Genomic DNA, 26,687 nt, shown 5'->3' with positions numbered 1-26,687 from the left:
TATAAATGAGCAAACTTAGTCCAACATGGGTGAAGGACGTTCAGTTTCCTCATAATCTTTTTAAACAATTTAAACAGTTCGGGTAAAGAAAGACGGATTAATGAAACTTTAAAAACAAAAGATACCTTTCCCAGTTTTGGCCTGAATATTCATGCTTGTGTACGTTATTGAACTTCGACACCCTAGGGACTTTATTGAAAATTTTAACACACACAGATGGAGTTCTTCTTTGTACCTTTGTGGAATTTTGAAAGGCCATTATAGTAGACTGGCATTTGGCAGAAATGTCTGGGTGGTTAGGGAAGCTTGTAGCAGAGAGTAAATTATAACAGGGTTTTTAATCATTGGGGGTTTAATCGCCGATGATATCACCACCCAGGAGTGCACAATTTTTTTTTTTATTTATTCACAGGTGATTTAAAGTGGTGACTGAGAGCTCTGATTATGTTCAAAAAGACCTGATTTTGTTCATCAGCAACATAACTGGCAGAAAAAAGTCTCGCTGACACTCTGCAGGCAAGGTGATATTCCTGTCCATTCAATTATATGAAGTCTCTCATTAGACAGAGAGAAAGAAAACAACTCTTAGAGGACGGGTTCCCATCTGCTGGAGCAACATTAATGTTTACTGTCACCTCACAGTTCATTAAGCTTAGAAACAAGCAGGCATTTACATCTTCCCCTGTAATTACTTTCCTGCAAGAATTCATTTTTTCCTTTTGCGTCCAATCAGCCGAAGGCACACAAAGCAAGACTCAACATTTAGCGGGTTAACAGGGGAAAACGACACTTGTGCAAAGCTTTGCAGTTTCCTTCACTCTGTGGATATAGTCCACGTCAGAAGAATCAGCTTTATCTTTTAATTATTACTCACCAAGTCCGCAGAGCCATTTTTAAGGGTTATCCAGGTGTGGCTGTCGTTGCTAACCATGACCTTGTAGGAGGTCACCCAGTCGCTTCTGTTAACATTAGAAACAGTAGGAAAATGAGAATTATTTCCAGATAAAATTTAATGCAGTTAGAAGACAAAGATAACTGAGAAGATGCCACCAAAATGATCCCGTAATGAAGGCTCACAATCAGATATGTTGAAAATATGCTGTAAAAATCTGTTGTGCCAGTAGCTTCTTTAAGGACTTAAAAGAGAAAATAAAAACACTGAAAAGAGAAATAAATATGCTGCGTTTGCTTTGATCAAGATAATAGTTTTGAATTCAACACAACATTAATAAATAGCAAGGTTACCCTTTTTTATGCAAAAAGTACCATGTCTCTAAAGTTTATCTTATTGTTATTAAACTTCAAAAAATGCACCAAAGGGCATGTTATTGGCTGATGTATTGTATTGACCAGAACATGTAGGAGTTCTTAGTTTAACCTCTTCTAGACTACTGTAGAAAGTATGCCCCAAACAACATTTAATTTTGCAAAATTCAAATAATTTGTGTACTAGATACCTAACTGTATATCTATTTGAAGTGCTATATGCAAATGAGCAATCCTCATTTAATTTTGAATCTGGTTTACATGAAAAACACAAATAACCAACTAGCCTTTTCCAATCCCCAGCGACATGATAGGCGCCTTGGTGTAAAACCCCAGGAGAGAGGAAAATGTATTGTAATTCTTATTATTATGTTTATATAATAGTTGTAGATGTTAAAGCATTTTTTAAAAAAACAACTTCTCTATAAAAACCCAAATTTTATTTTACACATTTGTGGTATGTGCGCAAATACATTTGTTGTACAACAGTTTTGATACGCTGTTTTAAGACACTAATAGGACGCTTATGGTACTTTTTGATTTTACCACAGAAGGAACTACTTTACAATTATGTATAGTTGTCCACATATTTTCGAAATGTATAAATAATTTAAAACCAAGTGGAACTAAGAACAATATGGCTTTGCTCTTTATGAGAATATTCAGAAATTAATGCTGTTATAGTGAATTTTATTACTAAACATAATGTAAAACCATGATTATTCTGACCTGTTCTTAGTTTTGGTACTCAGTACATACACTCGGGTGAGTTTAAAAAGACAATGTAAAAGTGTATTTTTGAACTGTGGAGGAAAACCTGAAAATCCAGAGAAACATTTTGCAAGTTGAGATTATTGTACAGTTTGGAATTTTTAAATTAAAAAATAAAAATTAAAATTATTAAAAAATATTGAAGAGAAATAAAAAAGAAACAACAATGTGTTGAAGGCTGTACACAAAAGCATCAATTTAGCAAATGCCCTAAGTATGCCCGTAAGAATCAACTCATGCCACCCAGTGCTCTTTCCAGAGTGTACAGTATATTGGTTGGAAGGTACTCCCATGTTTCCGGATGAGCACATTCTCACTGAGCTCGCCCAGAAGGAATTCCCATTTCTGTTAATTAAAGCATTCTTACAGACAGAAAGCCCCTGAGCTGTCACCACAGACAGCTACATGCCCTACAAAGCTAATTGCAAAAATCAGTTTAAGGCTACGGTGCCTTCTGCACCTTTAGATAGCGCTTCCCCTACAAGGAAAATCCCATATAGCCTAATAAATAATCCTCCTTCAGTCTCAAACTTTGCAGCAGTTTCCAGCTCCCTTTCCAATTACAGAGCTCAAAGGCAAGAAGCGCAAAATCAGACGAGTCAGTAGAGGACACCAGCAGAGCCAGAGCGGTTTTTGCTCTTTTGTGTGAACTAAAAAAAAGCTTAAAATACACAATGGTTACCCGTGGAACTCCTCATTTCTTCCCGCTTTAAATGATTAATTTTATATATATATATATATATATATATATATATATATATATATATATATATATATATATATATATATATATATATATATATATATATAAAAGGCATTGGACTCAAGAAAAGAGCATATAGTACCCAGGACTGGAGGGACCACTGGATGAGTTACAAAGGCAAAGAGGACTGACCAAAACATCCTTCTGTTTGTATGTTCCAAATCTGTGAAAAAGTATCAGAGAAGGCAGAAGTGCTTGTACTACAGCCAAAAGGGGGGTGGACAAAATATTAGCAGCATGTCAAAATATATTTCCTAACATTTATAAATTAATGTATCTTACCAGTTAGAGTAGCGGGTTCTGTGTATAAATGCTTTATTACTAAATATATGTTTTTCAAAAATACTACATAAATAGTAATTGACATAAGAGGCACTATCAAGTTTTTGAATTCAATATTGTTAAATAATGATGTATCCAAATCAGTTTGGAGTAGTTTATTCATGGTCGTAGAAGTAGTCTGGCCTAAGAAGCTTTCAATCATAATCCCACACGCTCAACGTGTGCAACTGCATATTAATATTGTTTGAAATTAAAGAAAATAAGCGGTGGCGTATCATTCCCTTTCAGAGACCTCAGACACGTCAGTGAAAGAATTATAAATTCACAGTGCTCAACTTCTTTTGTATAATATCACATTTAAATTGTTCTTTTTAATGAATAAGCAGTGATTTGTGAAGCAAAACATCATGGTTTTATAAATGTAGAAAGGATCAATTAATCATTCTTGAAGCTCATAAATCATTTAGAAAGTGATCCTAATTCAAAAGGGTATCCAAAAGCCATTACAGCGGCGTAATGTAAGAGACGGGGCTAAAGTAAGCAGCAGTTTCCCCACACTGCTTACTTTAACAAGAAGCTCTTTCAGTCGGGTCCAAGTACAGTTCGTGTTGTTTAAAACTGAAGTGAACAAATTAAAGTCTGTTACTTTTCTGGCTTAGAGAACATTCCAAGGGCTTGTGCAGGAGCACAGCAGACAATCAGAACATCATCGAAAAAGCTAATGCATTTCACTAATTCATTTTGGAAAGGGAGGCTCATAAAGTATATAGATTCATTACACAGAGTGAAATGCCTTAAAGCTATAGTTGGTACTGTAATCCTGTTCAGAAACACTTTTTGTTATACTGGGTAAAATGGTACTTCCATCATGACAGCAGTCAATACATTATGTATTCAGAAAAAGGAGGTTAAAAATTAGATATCTGCGAAAGTTGCAACCCTGTTAAAAACCCTGACCAATCACTGTCGTTCAGTTCGAAGGGCAATAATTGGTCAGAGTTTTGGTCCTGCTCTCACTCTCCTCTGTCCCTCAAGTTCTGGGGGTATCGCCTCATCTATTGGTTGTCCCACATGCCATCATTCTGACACGCTCATGTAACGCCAGTGTGCATTCACGCTCCTTGTTAGTTTCCATTTGCTGGCTGCACATGCACACTTCTTGTGTTTATGTATCCGGTTAGCTTAGCGGTTAGCTTCGATGTTAGCCATTCATTGTAGCTCCGCTGCTCACACTGTATACTTTGACAATGGCTGACAGTTGCAAGAAGCCAACCACATGCGAGTTTATGGGAAGAAGGGGAAGGCCTCATTAGAAAGAAATAAGACTAGAGTGGATTTAGGAGATGTTTTTTTCATGCGATCCCCCTGAGGAGCGGAAGAGCAGGTAAGGCGGTCTTGCGCATGCGCAGTTATTCAAGAGGGGACTTGGGATAACTCCCGGAAAAACACAAATCGCCAACTCTACCTTTAAGTATTTATTTCTGTTCATTTTGATTATTATGGCTTCACAAACTTAGACTATTTCACAAGACCAATAAAACAATAGATTTTTAATTTATAAATATTGTGTTATGTCCAACACAGTCATTGGTAAAGTCTTCTGACATGGCAGATGTCCCACAGACAGTCATTGACATCCTCCACAAAAGGTCAATACCAAGCATAATGGTGGAAAGTTGAGTAGAAGGAAACATGTTGTGGGGACAACTCACTCCTAAACCAGAGACGTCATCAGTATTGTCTTTCTTGAGTTAAGTAAAAGAGGGGATGGGTGGTTGCTCAATGGCCCAAACTCTTGCTTTGAGATAAATGTAAATTTTGCATTTCTTTCAGATATCAAGGTCTCAGAGTCTGTACAAGGAGTGGATTGAGACCATCTTTTTGATGTCCAGCATTAAGTTTCTGCAGTCAGCGATGCCATGGGGAGTCATAATATCTACTGGAGCTGGTCCATTGTGTTTTCTAAGGTCCACAATCAATGCAGCCATCTAGCAGGACATTCTGGAGCTCTCCGTGCTTCCCGTTGCTCCTCTGCTGTGAAGATTTATGGAGATGTTGAGTTTATTTTCCAGGAGGACATGGTGACTGTCCGCACTGGCCTGCCCTTAACCCCATGGAGAATATTTTGGAAATACTGTACATTACAATGACATTCTTTAGGCTGAAAAAGAAATCTGCTTGAAAGTAATTTTTTCATTAATCTTATATAATATTTCAATGTTCTGAGAAACTGAGTTTTAGGTTTTCATTAGCAGTAACTTGTAGCAGTAATAATCAACACATTTAACAGCATAACATTTTAAAAAGTAATGCTACCTATAATAAATATATTTAACATATGATTTTCATTATTTGAATGAAATTAAATATATAGATATAAATTGACTGTTCTTAAAATCACTGAGATGCATCTGTGTTTGTTTGTTAGTAGGAACTATTTGAAGGTATTTTCCATACTTGGAAAACACTTAAATTCCACAATTTTCCAGACAGCATAGGAACCCTGTTACCTGTTGTAGCCTATTACTGGATAACATGCTGTGATTGTCAGGTTTGATCACTGGACAGAAGCTGAGTGAAAAAGCAGTTAAAAGGTCATATAAAAACTTTAAGAGAGACCTTAAGAAAACCTGGCAAACTTTTCATCCGGACAATTTAAAAAGCATAAAAGAACATCTGACTCTTTTATGGCGAATTTGAAACTGTTATCTAATATTTTGTGCAAGTTTAGAAAACCAGAAAACCAGTAGGTGTCACTGTAGAAGAGCACGCAGCCCTGCTGTAATGTGTGCACCAGGTGCCGTCTCTGGCATCACAAAGAAGGTTTGGGCTGCAGCTTTAGTGAACTGAAAGAATTCCCTGCAGTATTAGACAGCGTGAAACATCTTATTATTAGTCATTAACATAACTTTTACAGTAATATACAACTGTTTCAAAGGAGAGGGAGGGGAAACATAGCCGTTCTTAGCTGGTTGTGATTCCTTAGGTGATTCCTGATGATCAACCTTTACAAGTCTGTAGAAATGATTTCCCAACACACTCCATTCTTTACTCTTTGTAAATATGATTGAAGGATTGTACTCTCTGTTCTCCTTTTCAGACAACTTTGCATGCTTCAGAATCTCTTTTCTCCAGCGTTATTTTAATAATGTAGTGACCTTTTGAGACTTATGAAAGACCTAGTCTGCACCCAAATCAATCAAGTCCATAAGTCCTTAAACCCACAACGAGAAGATCAGAAATGACTTGTTCAAAGGGCACACATGAGCAAAGGTTCTGCGCACGCCGTTGTGGGTAGGATTGCAACCCTTTGCTTTATTTATGCATGCTGTCAAATTTTCCACTAGATTTTAAATGAGACACAGTCGTTTATATTTCTGCAGCAATTGTTGCCATGTTTTTCCACTGCTGGTGTTCATGTCTCAGTCATTGTGAAATTATGCTTTATGTAATTAGATATTTGGCAGTTTGCTGGGTTTTGGTTTGTGTTAGCCTTGTTATTGAGACGCCGTTTTTTTCCCCCTGTGAGTGTTTCCAGACTTTGTCACATTTCAACCGGACTTCAATGTATTTTATTTGGATTGTTTAAGATAAACCAAAACAAAGTTGTGATTGTGAAAACGGAAGAGAAATACATGTGTTTTTTTGTTTGTTTTTTTCAATTTAGGAAAAATATAAAAGTAAAAGAAAAGTGATCTGTATTAGATTACTTTTCGCTGACACCTTTATACAACATCCGGTGCAACCAGTTGCCTTCAGAAGTCACCAAATTGTCAGGTAATAATAAATATAGTCCACCTGTGTGTTATTTAAACTATTTTACACAGTCCTCAGGGTAGTTTAGACAACAGTGGCAAACACACAGCATCATGATGACCAAGGAACACAGCAGAGAGCTAAGGGGGGAAATTATGGAGACATTTAAAGCAGTGTAGGGTCATAATGCGTTATCTTGGAACATCCAGCAGGGCAATGTTGGAAAGTGTATGGCTCAATTGTAAACCTACCAACACTTGGGGATCCAACAAACCTGAGAGGATGAGCATTAATCAGAGAAACAACTACGAGGCCTAAAGTAAATCTGATGGAGGACCGCTGCTACTCTTGCACTGTAAAAATCAAGTCTTAGAGGAAAAGTGGCAAGAAAAAAAACCCAACATTGTTTAAAATAAGTCATAAGAGTTTTCAACAAAGCAACTTAGAGGCAGGCAAGTGCACATGTGGAAGAAGGTGCTCTGGCCAGATGCAACCAAAATGAAACTTCTTGGCTTACATGTAAAATGCTATACAAGGGGAGGTTGATGGGAAGATGTTCACCTTTGGGGCGACTGTGGCTTGATGGGTTGAGTAGTTGTCTGGCAAACAGAAGGTTGTGGGTTCGATTCCAGCTTCCCCTTTCCACATGTTGATGTGCCCTTGGGCAAGGCACTTAACCCCAAGTTGCCTACTGAGCTGTGTCTCGGTGTATAAATGTGTGCGCGTTAGTGAGAGCAACTGGGTGAATGTGGCTATAGTGTACAGCGCTTTGGGTGGTCAGCACGACTGGAAAAGCGCTATATAAGTTCAGTCCATTTACCATTTACCATTTTACTTTCAATATGACAACACTAAACATACAAAAGGAGCAACAATATATATTTTTTTAGATTAAATCATATTTTTTGTGTTAGTGTGACCAAGTTAAAGTCCAGCCTTAAGTACAACTGAGAATCTCTTCAAAGACTTAAAAATCAACGTTCACAGATTCTCTCCATCTAGTCTGTCTGAGCTGGGGCTGTTTTGCAAAAACAAATGGACAATGAATGTGTAAATGTGATAAGCTGGTAGAAGCATATCCCAGAACAATTGCAGGTGTAAATATGGCAAAAGTTGGTTTGAAAGTCTTGCTGCAGGAGAGTGAATAAAAATGCACACTACACTTTTAATCACTTTAAAGTGATAACTTTGGAAAAGATACTACTTCTATGCACATATACACTACTCTGTGTTGGTCTATCACATAGAATCCTAATAAAAATGTTGAAGTTTGTGATTGTAACATGGCAAAATGTGAAAAAGTTTAAGGAGTTTGAATACTTCTGAAGGAGCTGTCCCTGACTTTGTTACAGTGAGAATTAACATTCTCTTACATTTTAATTTATACTGCAATGCGCAACCCTGTTTTACTGTTTTTTGTAAAGGTTTTATTAAATCCAATGCATAAGATGAATAATATGATAAAGCTGGCAAAGAAAATCGTCACTTTGCTTACAATCAATAAACCACTACAACAAATCTATCATCACCAAAATGTTCCTATTCTGACAGTGAAACAATCTGAAAATGTCTGTGCATGTCTGCATGCTGCCCACTCACGACCAGAGGGAGCTCCTGCCTTGGGTGACGACCCCTGTGAACTTCGTCAGCCTCCTGGCATCCACCTCCAACCACTGAAGGGGGTCATCTCTGCCTGCACACCAGGCCCCATCGTACAGGTCATCTTCATAAAGGCCAGCCTGCGGGCCACAAAAAGTCACGTCAGGTAGTGTTTCACGCTTCAACCATGTTTAACATCGTACGTCTGGTGCAACCTGAAGTCAGGAAGTGTTGCAAACGGCTAGCTTATCCAACCAATGATTGTCTAATACTGTGCGTGTTTTGGTTTTGTTACTTCACAGGGAACACGTATTTTGATTAAAGAAAATGAGTTGTATAGAAAAAGTATTCAGCTTTTTCCAGTTTTCCACTTTATGTTCCATTTCTGGTTCCTATTCATTCTGAAAAGGGATCAACTTTAACCTAATTTACCTGAAATAATTTCAAAACACAGACTAAGCAAAACCAGGATTTCTGAATGTTGAATCAAGTCTCTTGTTTCACTGTAGTCAGCTTTCATTTACAACTAATGCACATTTGGCAAATATGAGAGCCTTAGAAAATGTGGGTAATGGTGCCAAGTGTCTTAAAACTTTGGATATTTACCCTGTTTTTCTAAAAAAAAAAAAAAAAAAAAAAAAAACTGGCCAATAAATAGCCATCTTTAGGTCTCTCCAGACATCCATGTTTAGAGACTATAAGGGGCACCCTGCTACTTTCTGGAGCCATTTCTACGTGTTTATCATTTAAGATTTTTTGTTGAACTAAAGTCTGGGCAGTTTTTAGGATTGTGCTACGTTTTTCTGTTAATATCATTCCTGCTATAGTAGGGAAAAAGCTTTCCACACGTGTGGAAGTACATGTTTTCCAGTCAGCACTCCACCCCCATAGCACGATGCGGCCACCATTATGCAGCTTATAGTAACTGAGTGACATTTAGTGCTTGATTTTAACTCATTATTATACCCCCTCATACTATTGCAGTATCAGCTTTGGAAGTGTATATGGCATTAAGTAAATAATACGATCCTACTTTTTCCTTCCAGTAAACTTTCTAACCACATGGCAGGATGCTTTCTTCGTAAGCAGGCAGAGTCATTGACAATTACGTTCGTATTTCACACACCCCATGTGGACAGTGTCAGTGATGTTCCAGTTTGGCAGTTTTCACCATGATTATGTATGCCATGGCATGGCCATGAATTAAACATTTCTATACTGAAAAAGAAAACTTTTTTTAGGGCTCCTATGTAATCATGTTTTTTGGGGAACTCAATTTCGGGTCATCAAAAATTAATAGGAAATAAACACTTGAAATAGATCCCTGTGTGTGCAAAGGTATAATATATTGTGATAGACCTGTATGCGCGTGCGCCATCATAATTATGCTCCGGTGAAGATTACAGAGTACAGATTAAGTTAGGATGAAGTAATTTGCACAGTGAGTGGAAGCTTGCACTTTTTAAAGGGGTTATTTCTGCTTTTCATTTTAAATACATATGCCACAGAAACGTGCCTCCGTGTTAGATTCTGGGTTTATCACGGCTTCATTATGGAAAGTTCCATCTGCAGGTCTTCAAACAGTCGCTAAACTTGGCGTTTCTCAGTTATATCTTGATATCAAGGTATTTATTGCCGCTCTCTTGGTGTCTGGAATCCAAACAAACTGTTGCAGCTACATGAGTGAAAATAAACCAAACACACTGGAAACGGGCCAAACTCTAACTAATCCTTTCAACATCTGCTCAATATGTGTTTCTTCTGACACAATCTCTGTCCTCCACTGAACTGTTCATTTCAACACACAAATGTTCACGTCCAACAGACAACAAGGCCATTGTTTTTGCTGAATTAAGACCATGTGTTTTGTGTGTTTCATTACTTGTTCAGCTGGCTTTGGAGCCGTTCAACCGGGGAAGCATGCAAAAAAAGACTTCCTTTAAAGAGTATCTCCTTGGTAGGTCTTGGGATGTGTCCTAGACTTTTGAAGACAACAGGGGTATTTTTGGTAGCTTGTAAAGCAGGGATTTTTAAACTAGGGCTCTACAAAATGTTTATTGTTTTCTAAATTAAATTTTTCCCCTCAAATTGTATTTTCTTTCTTGAATTTTTATAAAGGTGGCAACCATGTTTTATATGAAAGGAAAGGAACAATATTTCTTTATAAAGCACAACTTATAATAAAATATCATTCAGTCATTAGTATTAAATTTAAATAAGACATGGTCCACAATAGTATTGGAATTGTGTTCAGACATGGGGCTACAGGATTTTAAAAAAGCTCTTATAGTGGTATAACAACATATTGCCTAAGACATACACAACTTCATCTCTTATTTCTAAAAGACTGTCTGTTTGTCCAGGTGCTACGTTAATGTTAGCCTGTTCCATAAATAGGTTGCTTGTTGTGAAGATTAATGGGCAGAGAAACAAAACGTTTTAATGGTATGAAACAAAAATCAACACAAAATTGGGTTTTCTATTTCTTTTTCCTGTGGTCAGCAGAGTGACGATGCTTGTCAAAAATTGAGCTGAAATTGAATTCAATCTGAATGTTGAGAAGATTTGTGTTTCAAAGCACAGTTTTTCTCACAAACTATTTAATTTGGTAATTTGGTGGTAATTCACCACCACTGCGGTGTGTACATATAGAGTAGGCTCACCACAGGATCCTTTTGAATCTTTTTTTGAATCTTTCAGATGCCAGTTTGTTAGATCTCCCGAACTGCTGCACTGGCAACAGTCCTCATGACTTCCTGCTCCTGAATGGATAAAGCATCACATAAATCTCCCCGTTATGAACTCACATTCCAGCTGCCAGCTTTGCCACCACTGCTTTTGTTTTTCAGTGACAATTGCTATATGTACTGATTTCCAATTTTTGGTGTTTGAAATTCAAGGTCAACAAGCAAGCAACTATTGATTACGTTCTACCGTTCCCTGTGCTTGCTTTTTTTTTCTTGCACGCTGTTTAAATATTTCGCGATTTTGGACTGGTAAATGGAAATAACAGTTTTCAGCTACAAGCCTGACCACAGTTGATAAAGTTGTAAGATTCCCTTGAACCATTTCTTGAACCTGAAATAAGATGGTATTTATGAGCTATGAGGTCTCAAGATGATTAAACATGAAATTCAACTGAAGCTAAAGTATCACGTTGATCATCAACCGTTTTTATGTTTTGTTTTTTTTGCCACTTTTTAGGATAAAAACACATAAAAGTTGTCCAGGAAGGGTAAGACACCCTAGGCTTTAATGCAAGCCCCAACGTATTCATTAAGCTTGGTTACGCTATAGCAGCACTTTCCATTTGCACCTTACCTGAATGTTAAGACGACCTCTGTGGGCACCAAGACCATAGCGTTTCGTAGATGAAGCGTGAAGCTGGAAATCATCAATCTTCAGCGTTTCCAGTCCCATGGGAGGGCATTCTAGGCAAAGAGGAAAGACAAATTGCCCTGTGATGTTAATGTTACGTATAATAATACGCATTGCTCCTAGACACTTGATATATGCTCATATAGTGTACAGTAGCCCCTGTCACCAGGAACCATGAAAGTTTATTCCAGCAATTCTGAGAATTTTAGACTTTTGCACATCTAGCAGAAGGTGTGTGAAACAAGCAGAAAGCAGCTGCACTCAGCACTCTGTCATCAGGCATCTCCCCTCTTATGCTAATTTAGTTAAAACTTTCAGGCCAAGAGAAGAGTATATTTACTCATTGCAGTGTCTTTTGCTAAGCCCAAAAAAAAAAAAAAAAAACATATTCAACCTGAAACCACAGAAATTGGGGTCCGCAGAAACAAAAGGGAGGTTTGTGAGCAGCACTTTGATGATTAAACTCCTGCATACCCCAAAACGTGTCAAGCATTCATGATGATTAACAACTTTACACGTTGAATAGTTGATCCCAAAAATATTGTAATGCACATCTATTATACCCTGTCAAGCCATGACCTGATTACATGATTAAGCAGTTCAATGACTAAAACAACATCTTGTGCCAAAAGGAAGTAACAGTAACCGTGAATGAAGCGTGGGTCTGTGTTGAAACAGAATCCGTGAAGCAGTAATGTCAGCACTGCTCAAGTTGGCCATGGGGGGGGGGGGGGGGGGGGGGTTGAGAGTTGACTAAAAACGTGCAAAAAGCACAAGGTTTGTTACATTTCAAGATTTTTTTTTTTTTTTTTTTGCAACAGACCAATAATAATTTCAAATTTGAAGGAAACTTATGTATGGTGATATTTTTTTCCCCAAAGGACAATCTGAAAAGTGTGACCTGCATAGGTTTTTGTAGCCTCTGTCCTTCTCTTAACCCTTAATAAAATGCAGTGCCATCAATTGCCTATGGAAATCACATAATTAGTAGACAAGATCCACCTGTGTGCAGTTTAATCTGTTCTGTGAAGGCCTCGTAGGTTTTTTGACTACATTACAGTTTTATGTGGTGGTCGATATAACCTGGCGGGGAAAGCTGACCGCGCACATCATTCAACGAAGCTGGTCAGCCTTAATGAGACGATTTATTGTGCTAAATATAGAATACATTGCAGATTCAATTTCCAGTCAACAAATTAACCTAAAGATCCCACCAGAGCTGCAACGAAATGGTTTAGATCAAAATATATTTATGTTATAGAATGGTTAAGTCATAGTTCAAGACTTGAAATCTGCTGTTCACAGATCATATTCATTTAGTCCAAGTTTCAACTATTATATATAAAAAGAAATGGGCAAAAAGAAAATTGTGTGTAGAAGCATAAAGCAGGTAATTACATCAGAGCTTGGGCTGGAAAAAAGTCAGGCCACACGTCTCAGATTTTACTTTGCAGACATTTTGAAAGTTGTGTGTTATGTTTTTCCAACTTCACAATTGTGAACTACCTGCAGTTGTTCTATTACATAACCCACCCAAAAAAACATAATGACTGGTTGCTTCCTTTGGCCTGGGGATGCCTTTGGGTACCCCAGAATTATATGGGGAGTGCCACTAGGGCACAAGTCTGGGTTTCTCTCTTGTACCTGTCATCTCCACACCTGGACCACAGAAAAGAGGAAGATAATATACAGACTCTATAGAACCACTCTTTGTCATTTAGACATATTTAAAGCTGTCCTGGCTAAGGTCACTATTGCTGATTAGCAGCCACTAATATAAATGGTAACAAAAAATTGGCTGGCATGTCCTTGTTTTGGAAAAAACTTCCATAAAACATGTCTTCTGAGGAAAAAAAAAAAAAAAAAAAAAGCTGCACATGCCTGAAAATGTTTTCCTTTCATGCCGGAGGGAGTTGCAGTTTGTTTGAGCAAACGCCAGCATTTAAGTGACTGCAGAAACTGAGATGGTGCTGACTAAATGCAGGTCTTTGTGTAGGAATCTCTCATCTCTTTACACTACAGTGGACGTTAACCGATAGGAGCCAAATGGGCAAATCAAAGCTGACGTGTGAAATCTCTGCGGGCCGGCAGCTCTTTTGGGTTAGATCAAGCCGGAGCACAGCAATGGAACATCAGAGGAAGAATTTTCGATTGAACGGCCGTCTGTTTGTACATGCAGCACATGCCGCACATGTCGCTGTCACACGGCCAGGGCTGCCTTCACAAACTAGCTCTCTGTGGTGAAAACTAAGGAGGATGTGGACTTGCTTTTTTTTTTCACAGATTTCATGCATGAAGGTTTGGAATAAACTACTGGAATAATGTAGATCACAAAAAAAAAAAGAAATAGTTGTCAGAGGACAGCCAACAGACATCTCAATGAGCCAGAGTCAACACAAAGCACAATCATTTGGGAGTAAATTAGTCTCTGGTTCAAAACCAAAGTGTAAAAGTTAATTAATATACCTAAAAGCATAAGCAGGCTAAGTAATAAAACATATAAGTTGCTGCATGACCTTTTAGGGCCACATAACTTTTGTCAACTAATAATTGATAGCTGCCAATCCACATATTTGGCAAAGCCTTAGCCCTCAAGGAAGGCCAAAGGACCCAGGGTAGCTCCACAGACACACTCATATAAAGCAGATGGGTTTCTGTCATGCTGCAAAGCCGGAAATCATTATCAACATCTGTGTACGATTCAGGGAGACCCACACAGGAATAAAGCATCTGGCTTCAAGAATAACATGTAATACAAATCATATTTCAGAAAAACTGACATTTATCTTTTCCCATAGGGCTCTTGGCATGTCAGTCCACTCTAAGGTTATTCAGGCTATCCAGCTCACAAGTTATTCTCTTCACAACTTTTTTTATACGTGGCTTTTTATTATGTGCTATTTATTAAAAGGAAGCTTTACATTAGGGTTGGACGATACTTTAATGACAATATATATCGATCGAAAGAAGTATATAGATAATAAAAAAAAGGGTCAATGAAAAGTTCAGTAGAAAAACTGTTTCCTTTTGCATACAGCCTCTCATGTAAGTTAATATTACAGTCATTACATCCTCCCAACCAATCACAGACACAGACTCAGGAACATTTAGTCACCAAGCTCCGCCCCCTTCAAACAGTTCAGAGAGTACGTGTTCTGTTTTCTTTTTTTTTTTAAAACTTGCAGTTTTGAGCAAAAAGTTGGTTGAACAAAGGGTTGAGTTTGAATTCATTGTTTGTGTGTTCTGTATCTAAAAATATGTCATTAAGCAACAACATAAAATGGCCAGGGGTGCACTTAAAACATATATTTGGAAATGGTTGATAACTATTAATATTGATTAATATGATTTCTAATTTATCAATATGCTATTTTTCTATATCGTCGTACCTCTGAACCAAGAGTTTTTGAGTGTTTTTAATGTTGCAGATTTCTGGGAACAGTTGAAGAAACAAAAAAAAAAGGTATTTTACATACAAAAGATGTCATATGAGACCAGCTGGAACTGGTACAAAGCATCTTGCAGTCACAGGACCCATGTCCTTATACTGAAAGCAAGACTATGAAATTAAACCGTTTCCCATTTTGGCCCTTTAGAACCACACATTTCAAAATATTTTATTTTATGAGGATTTTAACCAACACAAAGTAGTGCAATGTCTTGAAATGGAAGAACAATTATCCATGTTTTTTTTTAAATCTTATGCAAATAAAACAAATCTGGAAAGTGTGGTTTGAATTTTTTCAATATTCATTGAATAAATAGCTCCATCTCATTTAGTGTGATTCAAGAGCATCTGTGAACATTCCAGTCCAAGTCTTGCCATATGCCTTCTATTGGATTTAGCTCTGGACTTTGACTAGGCCTTTTTGATAAATGAATATGCTTTGAATGCTTTGATCGGAACCATTCTATTGTAGCTCTGTGTCACACCAGGAATACATTTTTATACAGGTGGAGAAGGCAATGTAATGACCACACAGTTAATAAAAAGGAGGTGAAACATTTCACAACAAAATATGTACAAAAGTAAAAGTCTTGCGACTAAAAGTCCTTTAATAACTCTAAAAGTTCAAGCGGGATAGGTGTCTCTGCTTTTTGCTCCTTATTCTCCATTTTAAACTCCTTTCCTTGCTACCACTCATTCGTTTTTAACAGCCTGCTGACTCCCTATTGGTTACTCAAGTTCTCATCCATAACCAGAGAGGGATCAACTTACATTTCAAATTAAAAGCATTTGAATGAAATCAGATAAAAGCACAAACGTGCAACAGCTACATTGTTTCACGCTGAGAAATCTACCTGTGTGTTTTAGGTCTATTGACCTGCTAGAAAGTGAACCTCACTCCAGTCTCAAATCTTTTGCAGCCTCTAACAGGATTTATTTCTGGATTGACCAGTGTTTAGCTTCTTCCACCATCCTATCAGATATGATCAATTTCCTTGTCGCTGCTTAAGAAAAACATACACTCAATATGATGCTGCTTCTACGATGTTTCAGCTATACACAGCATTTTGCATGTAAAGTAAAAAGTAACATTTTGCTCTCAACTGATGAGAGCGCCCTCTTCCACAGGTTTAAAGTTTCCATACATTCCGAGTAGCAAAATTGAAAAAATAAATTGTTGTAGTTTTCTTTAAACAATGTCTTTATTCTTGCTATGCTTCCAGAAAGGCCAAAACAGCCAAATGCCACGTCAGGTTGGTCTGTCAAAAGAATCTCGAGGTTGGGTTTTAAATCTCTGCAGCTCTTCCAGGTTTTGTACTGGCCTCTTGGCTGCTTCTTTAGTTGAACGATACTCTTTTAGATGATAGATTGAAGTGTTCTGTAATATGTTTAAAGTTTGAGATATTGTTTTGTCACCAAATCCTGCTTAACCATGACCAGTTCTTATGTGCTCTTTAATGCTGTCCAAGAAACCTTTGGACATTCCGATAGAAGCTGGATTTATTCTAAGATCAAATTTCCGCACAGCACTATATTTACTAATGAAGTGACTTTTTGCAGGCATTTAGTCGACCTGCAATCTATTTGGGGGTATTGCATTGAAGGCCTTCTGTATGCACGGCACACTTTCTGAACTACAGTTTGTAAAAAAAAAAATAATAACATTTTCCTTCCACTTCACAACTACTCGCTAGCTTGCATTGGTCTATCACATAAAATCCCAATAAAATGCATCGAAGCTTGTGGTTGTAACGTGACAAAATGTGGAAAATTTGCTTTGACAAAACACTGTATCTTGGACTTTGCTATTCACTAAATTGTGTTTAGGCTTGTCTTCTTTGCCTTTTATTTCCAATTTAAAAAAAACACAAATAAATACAATTACATTACGGTAGTTAGTGCATGAGCGTATGCTGCTGTGTGTTGTGGCTAAAGTGTTATAGACAAACACGACGAGGAGTTCAACAAGCAAGAGAAAAAAAATCAGCTGATCAGCAGGAGGGACAATTCTTCATTGAGTACCCTGCACATCACCAATAATTTAACAACTAAATTATTTTAGTTTGTTTTATAATAATATGGCTTTATAAAACATTGGATTTTGAGTTGCCACCCCACGATTATAAGAATATAAGAAATTACCCCTTAATAATTTTCAGGAAAGACAGCTGTTATAGTTGAGAAAAGCTCAAACTTAAATTTTATATTATTGTACAGAAGGTAGTTTTAGCACTGCAGAACAACTGCCTCCTACAGGAAGTCAAAAGTTTAAAGCCCGGATAAACCATTGATTTAAAAGTAAGGCACTACCCATGTTTGACTGCATCCCAAATGTACAATAATGGATAAATACTGACTTGGTATAATACACTCACTGAATCAGTGGTCTGAAACTGAAGTCCTAGACTTTTAGATGTGTCTCTGCTTCAACACTCCTGACCAGATCATTAGCAGAGCTCTGCAGCGCTTGACTTCATGATAGTGAGGTAGTTTAGCCATTTGATTCAGGTGTGTAGGGGAAGGGACACATCTTAAGGTTGCAGGACACACAGAACTGCAAGCAAAAAAGAATGTCCAACTGCCAGGGTGATACATTAAAGGGGACCTATTATGCTTCCTTTTAAGCAAGTTAGGATAGGTCTACGGGTTATACAAAATATGCTGATTACATTTTTTGCACAAAGTCACTCTCAGATAATAAGATAATAAGATTTCACCTCCTCAGTTCTGCCTATTTTGATCTCTTTTTAGAATGAGCTGTTGTCACTTTTACGCAAATAATAATAATAATAATAATAATAATAATAATAATAATAGATTTTATTTGTAATGCACTTTATATTTCCAATAAATCTCAAAGTGCTACAGTCAGTAGAAAACAAAAAAATAAGAAAAAGGACATTAAAATGTAATTAAAATACACAACTAAAAGCTTTGAGGCAATTACATGCAAGAAAAACTAAAAGCAAAACAAAGCATTTAAAAGGAGAAAATTCAAAACATTGTGTAAACCGGAAGGTTTTAAGGCCTGTTTTAAAATGTGACAGGGTCTGTAGAATTCTCAGAGGTGGAGGCAGATTGTTCCATAGCCGTGGGGCGGTGCAGGAAAAGGCCCGATCTCCCATGGGCCTTTTCTCATTGAGTCCTTGGAATGTGTAAAAGGTCAGTGTTAGAAGAACGGAAAGTGTGTGTTGGACAGTAAAGGGTGAGAAGGTCTTTTAAATAAGATGCCGTGTTACCATGCAGGCACTGGAAGGTAAGCAGGGAGGTTTTGTAGATGATCCGGCCAGAGACGGGAAGCCAGTGAAGAGAACGCAGAATGGGGGTAAAATATTCATGTTTTCGCACTTCCATCAGGATCCTGGCAGCGCACCTCTGAACATACTGCAACTCCTCTAGGTGTAGCTGGCCCCGCCCACAAATCAATGTTTCCTTGCAGTTTACACACGTGCAAATGGCTTCAAACAGATGCACAAGGGTTTATCTGTAGATCTTTGACCCTAAGTCAGATCCAGAAGCAGAAGAAGTAGAGCCTCCTGCACAACCATTAAAGATAAATCCTGTTCATGCCAAGCATCCAAAGTCCAGCACACATAGCGATAAAACGAGCTTATGAAGAGGGCCGAGCTCTATTCATTTTCCAGACACCAACAAAACATTTAGTTATAACCAAAAAACAGCTGCGTATTTTAATTTTTTTTTTTTTTTTTGCTTGGACTGTTTCTAGAAGCAGTAGAGACCCAAACAAGAAGTATTAAAACATGTAAAAAGTTAACATTGTATATTAGGTCCCCTTACAAAAGCTTTGTTATATACACGTGGGTTTATTGCTTTGCAATAAAATGCACTCCTCTACTTTTTTAAGTTAAGAGTGCACCTTCCAATTGTATCCTAGCATGTAACAAGGTCAAATAAGGGTGACATTTTTCAGAGCATCTCCACTATGCACTCTCTGTCAAGCAAGTTTGCTTAACATGCAAGAAATGCTACTGAGCCATCTGGTCTGAGTGTAGCAAATTTATAGCAATCCATTAAAACCAAACCGTACACCTAATAGCCAAAGAGGACATTTGTGCATCTGTGGCTGAACTCCTCTTTGTGGAGCATCATTTGTATTACCAGACCTTTCCTCAACGGGAAAATATTTTTCCCAGCATGCTAAACCTTTCCAAAACATTTGTAATCTCTGAGAGAATCTGGTTCTGTTTTCCCATCCTAATGGTTCCTCTGGAGGTAATTCTGGCTCTTTGGAGGAAAGATGGATTTTTATGAGCCCATGAAATTCCCTCAGAAAGCAAGTAGCTCTGGTTTTTCACTCACCCTCTGTCATCGACTTGAAATCTTGGACTCCTTCTGAAATGCTATTGGATTCTTTCAGGGTGCTCTTCTTGTTCTTCACCGTTTTTCTGTTGGGTGCTTTGACTAAGAAATAAAATGAAAATAAAAAAAAAAAACAGACAAAATGTCAATAACACACAAATGCATTTATACAGTTCCCCATTAACTTTATCACATTTGTTTTCAAAATTATAGAAGCCTGTATGAATTTTATTGGAGTGTATGATTCAGTGAAAAGTGTGGTATGTATATTTTGCCCACCTTTCCTCGGATACCCTAAAAATAAAATCTTCAACTAATTACCTTCCCAAGTCATAACTGGTAAATTAATCTGTGCATAATTAAATTTCAGTATGAATACAGCTGTTCTGTAAAGGCCTCAGAGGTTTGTCAGAGAGCATTAGTGAGCAAACAACACCATGAAAGCCAAGAAACAGAAGACCGGACTTGTTCAGTATTGCATGACTACAAACCTACCGAGATATGCAAAAACAAGGAGGGTGAAAAGATCGGGATTGGACCATTCTTACAGCCATGAAAAAGACGGATGTGGATCACATTTTGGCAAAAAGATTGGATTGGATGCCTGCAGTGTGAACATAGCCTCTATTTATAGGAACCAAAAGACTACAACCTTTCAACAGTTTATGAACCTCGTTGTTTGGTTGAGTAAAATTTTACATTTGACCACGGCTATATTCACAACGTATACTTGTGCCATGCATCGTAAACGTATTCCCATCACTTGAACGTTTTATAGATTTTGCATCTTATTGGTATTTATTTATTAGACCACCATTTATTTATTAGACCACCATAAGATAAAACACAATTAGCAGGGCAAAAGAACAACTATGGATGATTTTTCAAATGTTGTATAAATAAAAATCTGAAAAGTGTAGCATGCATTTGTATTAAGTCTCTTTAAATGTGATACACTGAATACTTTTGTGAATAATGTAAGAACAAATATATTAAGCTGGAAAAAATGTATTGGCACTGCTAGCCAAGGAAACAAAGAAGTAACCAGTGGCCCCAACAGGGACCATTCACGAGAAGTATGACCCCAATACTGCTGAATGGGAAGCTTCTAGCTAAAATCCTCTTACACTGAATCAAGACAAAAAACCCAATGTGTGCATAGTTAAACCAAAATCATTAGATATAAATAAGTTCTACAAAGTTCTAAAAGAGAAGGAACCAAAATTTAAAACAATGGCACAAGAGTAGTAAAAAAAAACATGTCCTAGATTACATTCAACACATTTTCTAAACAAAGTTACACTCAACAGGTTGGGAAAGTAGACACCACATGTCCAGCTGTATCTGACTTAAAATGTTTCAATAATAGAAAGAAAATGTACTTACTTGAATAATTTAGAATATTTTTTTAATGTCAATTATTACATTTCAACCCAATAAGATCAATGCATATTTGGACAGGTTTGAACATTAAAACAATAACAACCTGATTTAATATGATGCAGAGTTTGCCACTGAGATAGCAGCACTTAAAAAAAAAAAAAACACCTCCACTTTGACTAATGAAAAGTACATCAGACTGTTGGGGTTCTGGGTGTGTCTGTGTTTGTTGGTGTTTTTCCTCCTCCTTGGAGCTGCAGGTTTCCTGGAGGGTGGGGCTGAGCAATGTGCTCTGGCACACCTGCTTCCAATTACCCATCTGCTGGGACTTAAGAGGAGCTGGTTGCCAGTCATTCAACGCCTGAGTGTTAACCTAAGTAGTACTTCTAGCCCTTGATCCTTCTAGTGGCTTTCCTTTTGTGCAAACTCCAAGTTCATGCGAACCTTGCTTTCTCTCCCCCCTTTTTAACCAATACCTCCTAGACCTGGTCCTGAACCAGGCTTTCATAGACTACTGGATTATCTGTGAAAGCTCTCTGTGCCTTAAACCCTCTGGGTTAGTCACTTCCACGACCGGCAACCCAAGTGCTACTTCCTCCAAACCTCCAGCAACATGTCTGCCCTCCCAATGTCCAACGTTCCACACTGGAACGTGGCTCCACATCCACCTCCCCAGACCCACTGAGCTATATTATACACTGGAGTGCTAATCACCGTCTGTTTAAATGAGTCGCTTTGAAGCCACCAGCCGCCATATTGGTACTCCCTATTTCCCCCCCAGTAACTAGGGAATATGTGCGCTACAGCATCGAATAACGAGGATTTTCTCTTGTTCAGGGGTCTTAAGACTTTTAAAATGTCAAATGCCATATATAGTTTTATGTTATGTTCTAAAAATATCAAGTACTTAGAAAGTCATGTGCTGAAATATTTTGCATTTTATTCATTTAAATATATATGTTTAACATTTATAAATATATAAATAACAATATACAAAAACATATATTTACATATGTGTATACATATATACATATATACATATATACATATACACATACTTATATATACATATATATATATTTAATATGAATAACATGTAAAATATTTCAGCACCTAATTTCCTAGTAATTGATAGTTTTAGTACATCCACTGACTGTAGAATTACCTGTGAAACGTTTTCACACAGCCAGAAAACTGCAAATCCAATGGGATTCTGTGAGAGTAGGGAGTAGCAAGATGGCGGCCAGTGACTTCAGTTTTTCGGCAAAATCAGCACTCTAGTGTATTATATAGCTCAGTGCCCAGACCCTGTTCACTCCCACCTGGCTTTTGCCTCCAATCTACCAAGACATTCTGCTTACAAACCTCTTGCCTCTCCTTCACAGCGCTCTGCGATCCTGAGATCCCAGACCACTTTCCGAAACTCAGTGATCCACCCATCCTGCTACTCGATACACTTCTTAAACGTTTAATCACTGTCCCCTGAGAGATCTTTGCATGTGGGTCAGAGGATTGCCTGAAACCATTATGATTACACTTGAGTGGGGAGATACTGTATGTGCCTGGGCTCTTTTGAGTTGAAAAAGAATCTTATGAAAAGAATATTGTCTGGACTCAAGTAACAAAGCTGAAATTAATAACCGGTGCTTGTGGTTTTAGAAATAAAAAAAAAAAAAAAGAAATAAAAACAAACACTCTGGCAATGCTGCATTAAGACCAGACAAGATGCTGCAGATGAAATCACTGCTTTTGGCTCAGAACAACATTCACTCAGCTACCATAAAAACGTCATGTGTTGATGCTGAAAGCTATGGTTGGTAATCCTGTCCAGAAACACTTTGTTATACTGGGTAAAATCATCTGTTCATTTTGACAGTAGTTAATACATTATGTATTCAGAAAAAGGAGGTATAAAAAAATGCATCACTTTGGAAGCTGCAGGCCTGTAAAAATATCCGCGCAGACTGCTTTATTACATTTGTTTTCGTATGTTATATCCTGCCTAAATATTTTTTGTGATAAATACATATAAAGTTGACCTGCTTTTCTGCCAGGTGCCTTGAGATTACATTTGTTGGGAATTAACACCATAAAAATACACTGAATGCAATTAAAGAGGTTTTGAGTTTGATACTTTTTAAGCAATTGACCTTTAAAGGTGTGGTTCAGGATTTTCCAAAGTGAGGTGTTTTAAAAACTTCAAACTTAGATTTAAAACTTATATTAACTATAAGATGTTGATATCTTACATCAACATGAAATCAAATTCTTTCTTAAGTCAACTGCAGTTTTATAAACAGCGCAGTGGTTTTAAGGCTTTTTCACGAGCCTTTACCCCATCACGTTTTCATTAGTCATTTATTTACACAGAATCCAATGAATATTCACACAGAAAATTGAGGTGGGAAATGATGGGAAACATGTACGGAGAATGAAACATGTAAAACATTTCCTGCCAGACCAACAACCTAATGCTGCAGTAAAGCTGTGTTAAAATCAATAAAATAATGTTCAATTAAACCTCTATAATATTTTCACCTTATGTACCACTTTACTGGTAAATATTAAATTTTCTGTGGCATCAATGGCACCCCATATACTTCCTCGATTGTTTAGAGAAATAAACACAGAACACATGAAAACAGCTTAAAACTGTAGAACGCCACTTGGGGCTAATTGCTAGCTTTAGCCTCCCTAACCAACTAATCTGGATTTTAGTTAGCAACTGTGTATGTAAATGCACATTTCCTCAACTTTAAAAATTATGAGCCACCCTTTGAAGAATTTGTAGTGTTTTAAGCACAAACACATCAAATTTGATATTTCCTCTAGAAAAACTGCATTTCTCCAGGTCAAATGAAAATCTTGTTCTTGACCTTTAAAATTTAAGGTCTTAATCCCTGTCTCTTAATCTTTTTTCGCAAAGTATTTCTTTTTAAAAAACATAATCTATACCTGCCATAGATTACCAATCTATGCATGTTACAAATTTAGAAATAATTTAAAATATTGAATTATGTGCTGAACTCTAAAACTCTGTTGTTGTATTCAATATGTAGTTGAAACCTTGACATCTTTGGTTTCTCTCGTCTAAAGAATGTGCTTAAGAAAATTAGAAAAAATAAAAGTATCCATTTCTCCTCAGTTGAGCCTTGATCCCCGAATTCAAGTCGGATTGGCTGATCAATCTCTTGCGATGCCTGTTCTCCTGGAAGCCTTGTCTGCCCATTGGCAGTGTTGCATTCAGAGAGACTCAGAGAAGAACACACAGCCAGGCAGGATGGCTTTCCCGACATGACAAGGACCAATCACCCTGCTGGATTTGTCATCAATATTTGTATTTCTGTCACACATTTATTTGTGTGCAAAGTGTGCACGTCCAGGGTAATCTTTTTTTTTTTTTTTTTTTTGTCAAACTCAGATATGAATTCAGAGTGAACAACCACCAATAAACCCAACAAATTCCTATTCCTGACAGCCAGTGAGATTGGCTGATTTACTTGCATTCAAGGAATTTCATGTTCCTTTCATGATCAACACTACAGTCATTAGCTGTCACATCTGAACAAATCCGAATGCTAAAAATGAAAGCAAGGGAAGCACTGTTTTTATTTTAAAAAGATGGGGGGGGGGGTGGTTACTGCTTTTCATCCTCCACCCACAGTCGCATCTGCAGTCGGTTTCCATGCTGAAACATGTGAAGCCACATGCCTTCTGAATGAGGTCAGCATGGCTTCGTTTAAACCCTATCTGCCCTCAAACAACAACCACCATCACACCCCTCACTGTCCTCCAATCATCTGTCTGTTTCTTTTCAAATGCTGACGTTTGTGGTGCACATTTCTGCCATGTGGATTTTACATGTTCTGCAACTTCTGCATGGCGTAAAGCTTTTAATCGGACTGCAAACATTGCACATTTGGAGTGAGAGCATCACATAGGCTATCATTGGCATTCAAATGCTGCTCTTAGTCAATGGTTAATTTCAAACAAAGATATCTTAATTAAACTTTTCGTTGTTTTGTTCGTTTCGTCTGGAATTTACCCATAGAAACTGTTGCAATAATATTTCTATTGAACATTTCTACGAAGCACGTCTCTTTTAACTCATACAATGTGTTCACACTAGTATGTCTACTACCGTTGACAGCATGCAATGGTAATCCACTGTCATCTAGTGGCTACACAGTCTCATAGAAGTTTGCTCAAAATGTTTCACCAGAACTTTAGTTTTCCATGTAACACTGTGTGAAGTTGTCAGCTTTTACCTGATCTTGTAGGATCTGTGATTTTATCTGTCTTCTTGTCATTTCCCACCTCCCCTCTAGGCATTTTCCTTGCAGGGTTCTGTTTCGCCTCTTCCTGCGTATCAGCTGTCGAGGAATTGGGCTTCTCCGGCACTCTAGCCCGATTGTACCGTTCCCTTGTGAGCATCTCCTGCATGTAGTAATCCTCATCCTCGTCAACAGAGGCGAGGCTGAGGTCTGCGAACCCTACGAGGAGCAGCAGAGCCAACGGGGTCAGAAGCCTCAGGAGTTTCCCTGTCATGGCCCGAGGAGGAGGATTATCTCCGCTTGAAAGTCAGGATGCTGTCTCCAGATGAGCCTGCTGGTGCTGCCGGTGCTGCGTCCCATCAAGCGCTCGTCTTTCGCTCCCTCTCCCCTCCAACGCGAAGAGTTCAAAAAGTTGTCAGAGCGCTCCAAGTCTGTAATAAAGGCAGTGGAGCCAGAGGGTCCATGGACGCCTGAGTCTGGGAAAAATGCAGTGAGGGAGACACAAAGACAGCAGCAGAGGGAGCCGGCAGGAAGAGGCAGTGAGACAGGTGATTCACATAGAAACTTTTTTTTCCTCTTCATTTTAAACCCACCCAGCCTGCTGACACATTGTTTTGTCATTTCACTGGTCTGGGTAAAAGTGAAATAGGGAGATGGAAACATGACCTGACACTATCTCCATCACCTCCCAGCTTGTTTTGCACATTAGCTGCTACAACAGGAAGACGGTTTCCTTTTTTTCGTCGGGGCAAATAACTTAGACAAGCTCCTATTTCTCTGTCTTCAAAAGATAAGATCAGAGAGCATACAGAACAAAGTGACACAAGCTAGAGTAATAAAGAAACAGTAGCAGTCAAAGAGCACTCATTGTGTACGGTATCAGTCCACGTCAGTTTATTAATAAAGCACCAATTCAAGTAGGTCATATTCATATCAAAATATACAGAACGGGCTCATGGCAGCTCTTGTTTCTCGATTGGTGCTTTCATGTAAAGTCCCCATGAACCCAGAAAAGGTAGTTAGACTTGTTGCTTGTCCCTTTTTGAAAAAAAGTCACTTGAGGCGTTTGAAAAGTTGCTAAATATAGAAAAAAGACTCTAACGCCGGGTTCACATTGATTACAGTGCGGGTTGCAGTCCAGTTCTGGTTCCCCGCAAACCCAACTCGCGTTGCTTCTAGGCCAGCTGCGGCTCCGGCTGCGGAAATGCCGATCGCGGGAATGGTAGTTTATGTGGTCCTTTCAGTTGCTATCCCACGTAAATTATTAAAAACAGCCTTGTTATTCATTTTTCAGGGAAAAACGGATTATCCTTAAATATTCTATTTCATCCTCCAAAAGCCCCCTTCTCTCTCCTTGTGTTTCTGTGTTGCCGTTTTGTTTACACTAGTCAAGCTAGCAAAGTCGGCGCAGTGATTTTATTCTGAAATTCACCAGAACATTATCCCGTCT

General features: G+C 37.9%; 1 protein-coding gene across 2 annotated transcripts in view; it reads right to left on the bottom strand.

Annotated features, from left to right (window-relative positions):
* Positions 1-25,652, bottom strand: part of cpxm2 (carboxypeptidase X (M14 family), member 2) — a 42,889-nt gene extending 17,237 nt beyond the window's left edge. The window contains exons 1-5 of one of the 2 annotated variants that reach the window (XM_012862822.3): positions 25,232-25,652; positions 19,584-19,685; positions 11,759-11,868; positions 8,438-8,577; positions 875-959 (exon numbers count right to left, since the gene is read on the bottom strand). In XM_012862822.3, the coding sequence (XP_012718276.2) occupies positions 875-959; positions 8,438-8,577; positions 11,759-11,868; positions 19,584-19,685; positions 25,232-25,511 (717 nt within the window). In that variant the 5' untranslated portion in view covers positions 25,512-25,652. Of the gene's footprint in view, positions 1-874; positions 960-8,437; positions 8,578-11,758; positions 11,869-19,583; positions 19,686-20,969; positions 21,140-25,231 lie in introns of those variants that run through there. The other variant, XM_036142027.1, reaches the window with a different exon arrangement.
* Between the last annotated feature and the right edge of the window lie 1,035 nt (positions 25,653-26,687).

The sequence above is a fragment of the Fundulus heteroclitus genome, chromosome 10 (genome assembly GCF_011125445.2).
Source record: "Fundulus heteroclitus isolate FHET01 chromosome 10, MU-UCD_Fhet_4.1, whole genome shotgun sequence".
Lineage (NCBI taxonomy): Eukaryota > Metazoa > Chordata > Actinopteri > Cyprinodontiformes > Fundulidae > Fundulus > Fundulus heteroclitus.
The sequence above is the reverse complement of the archived record's forward strand: the minus strand, read 5'-3'. Positions and strand labels throughout refer to the sequence as shown.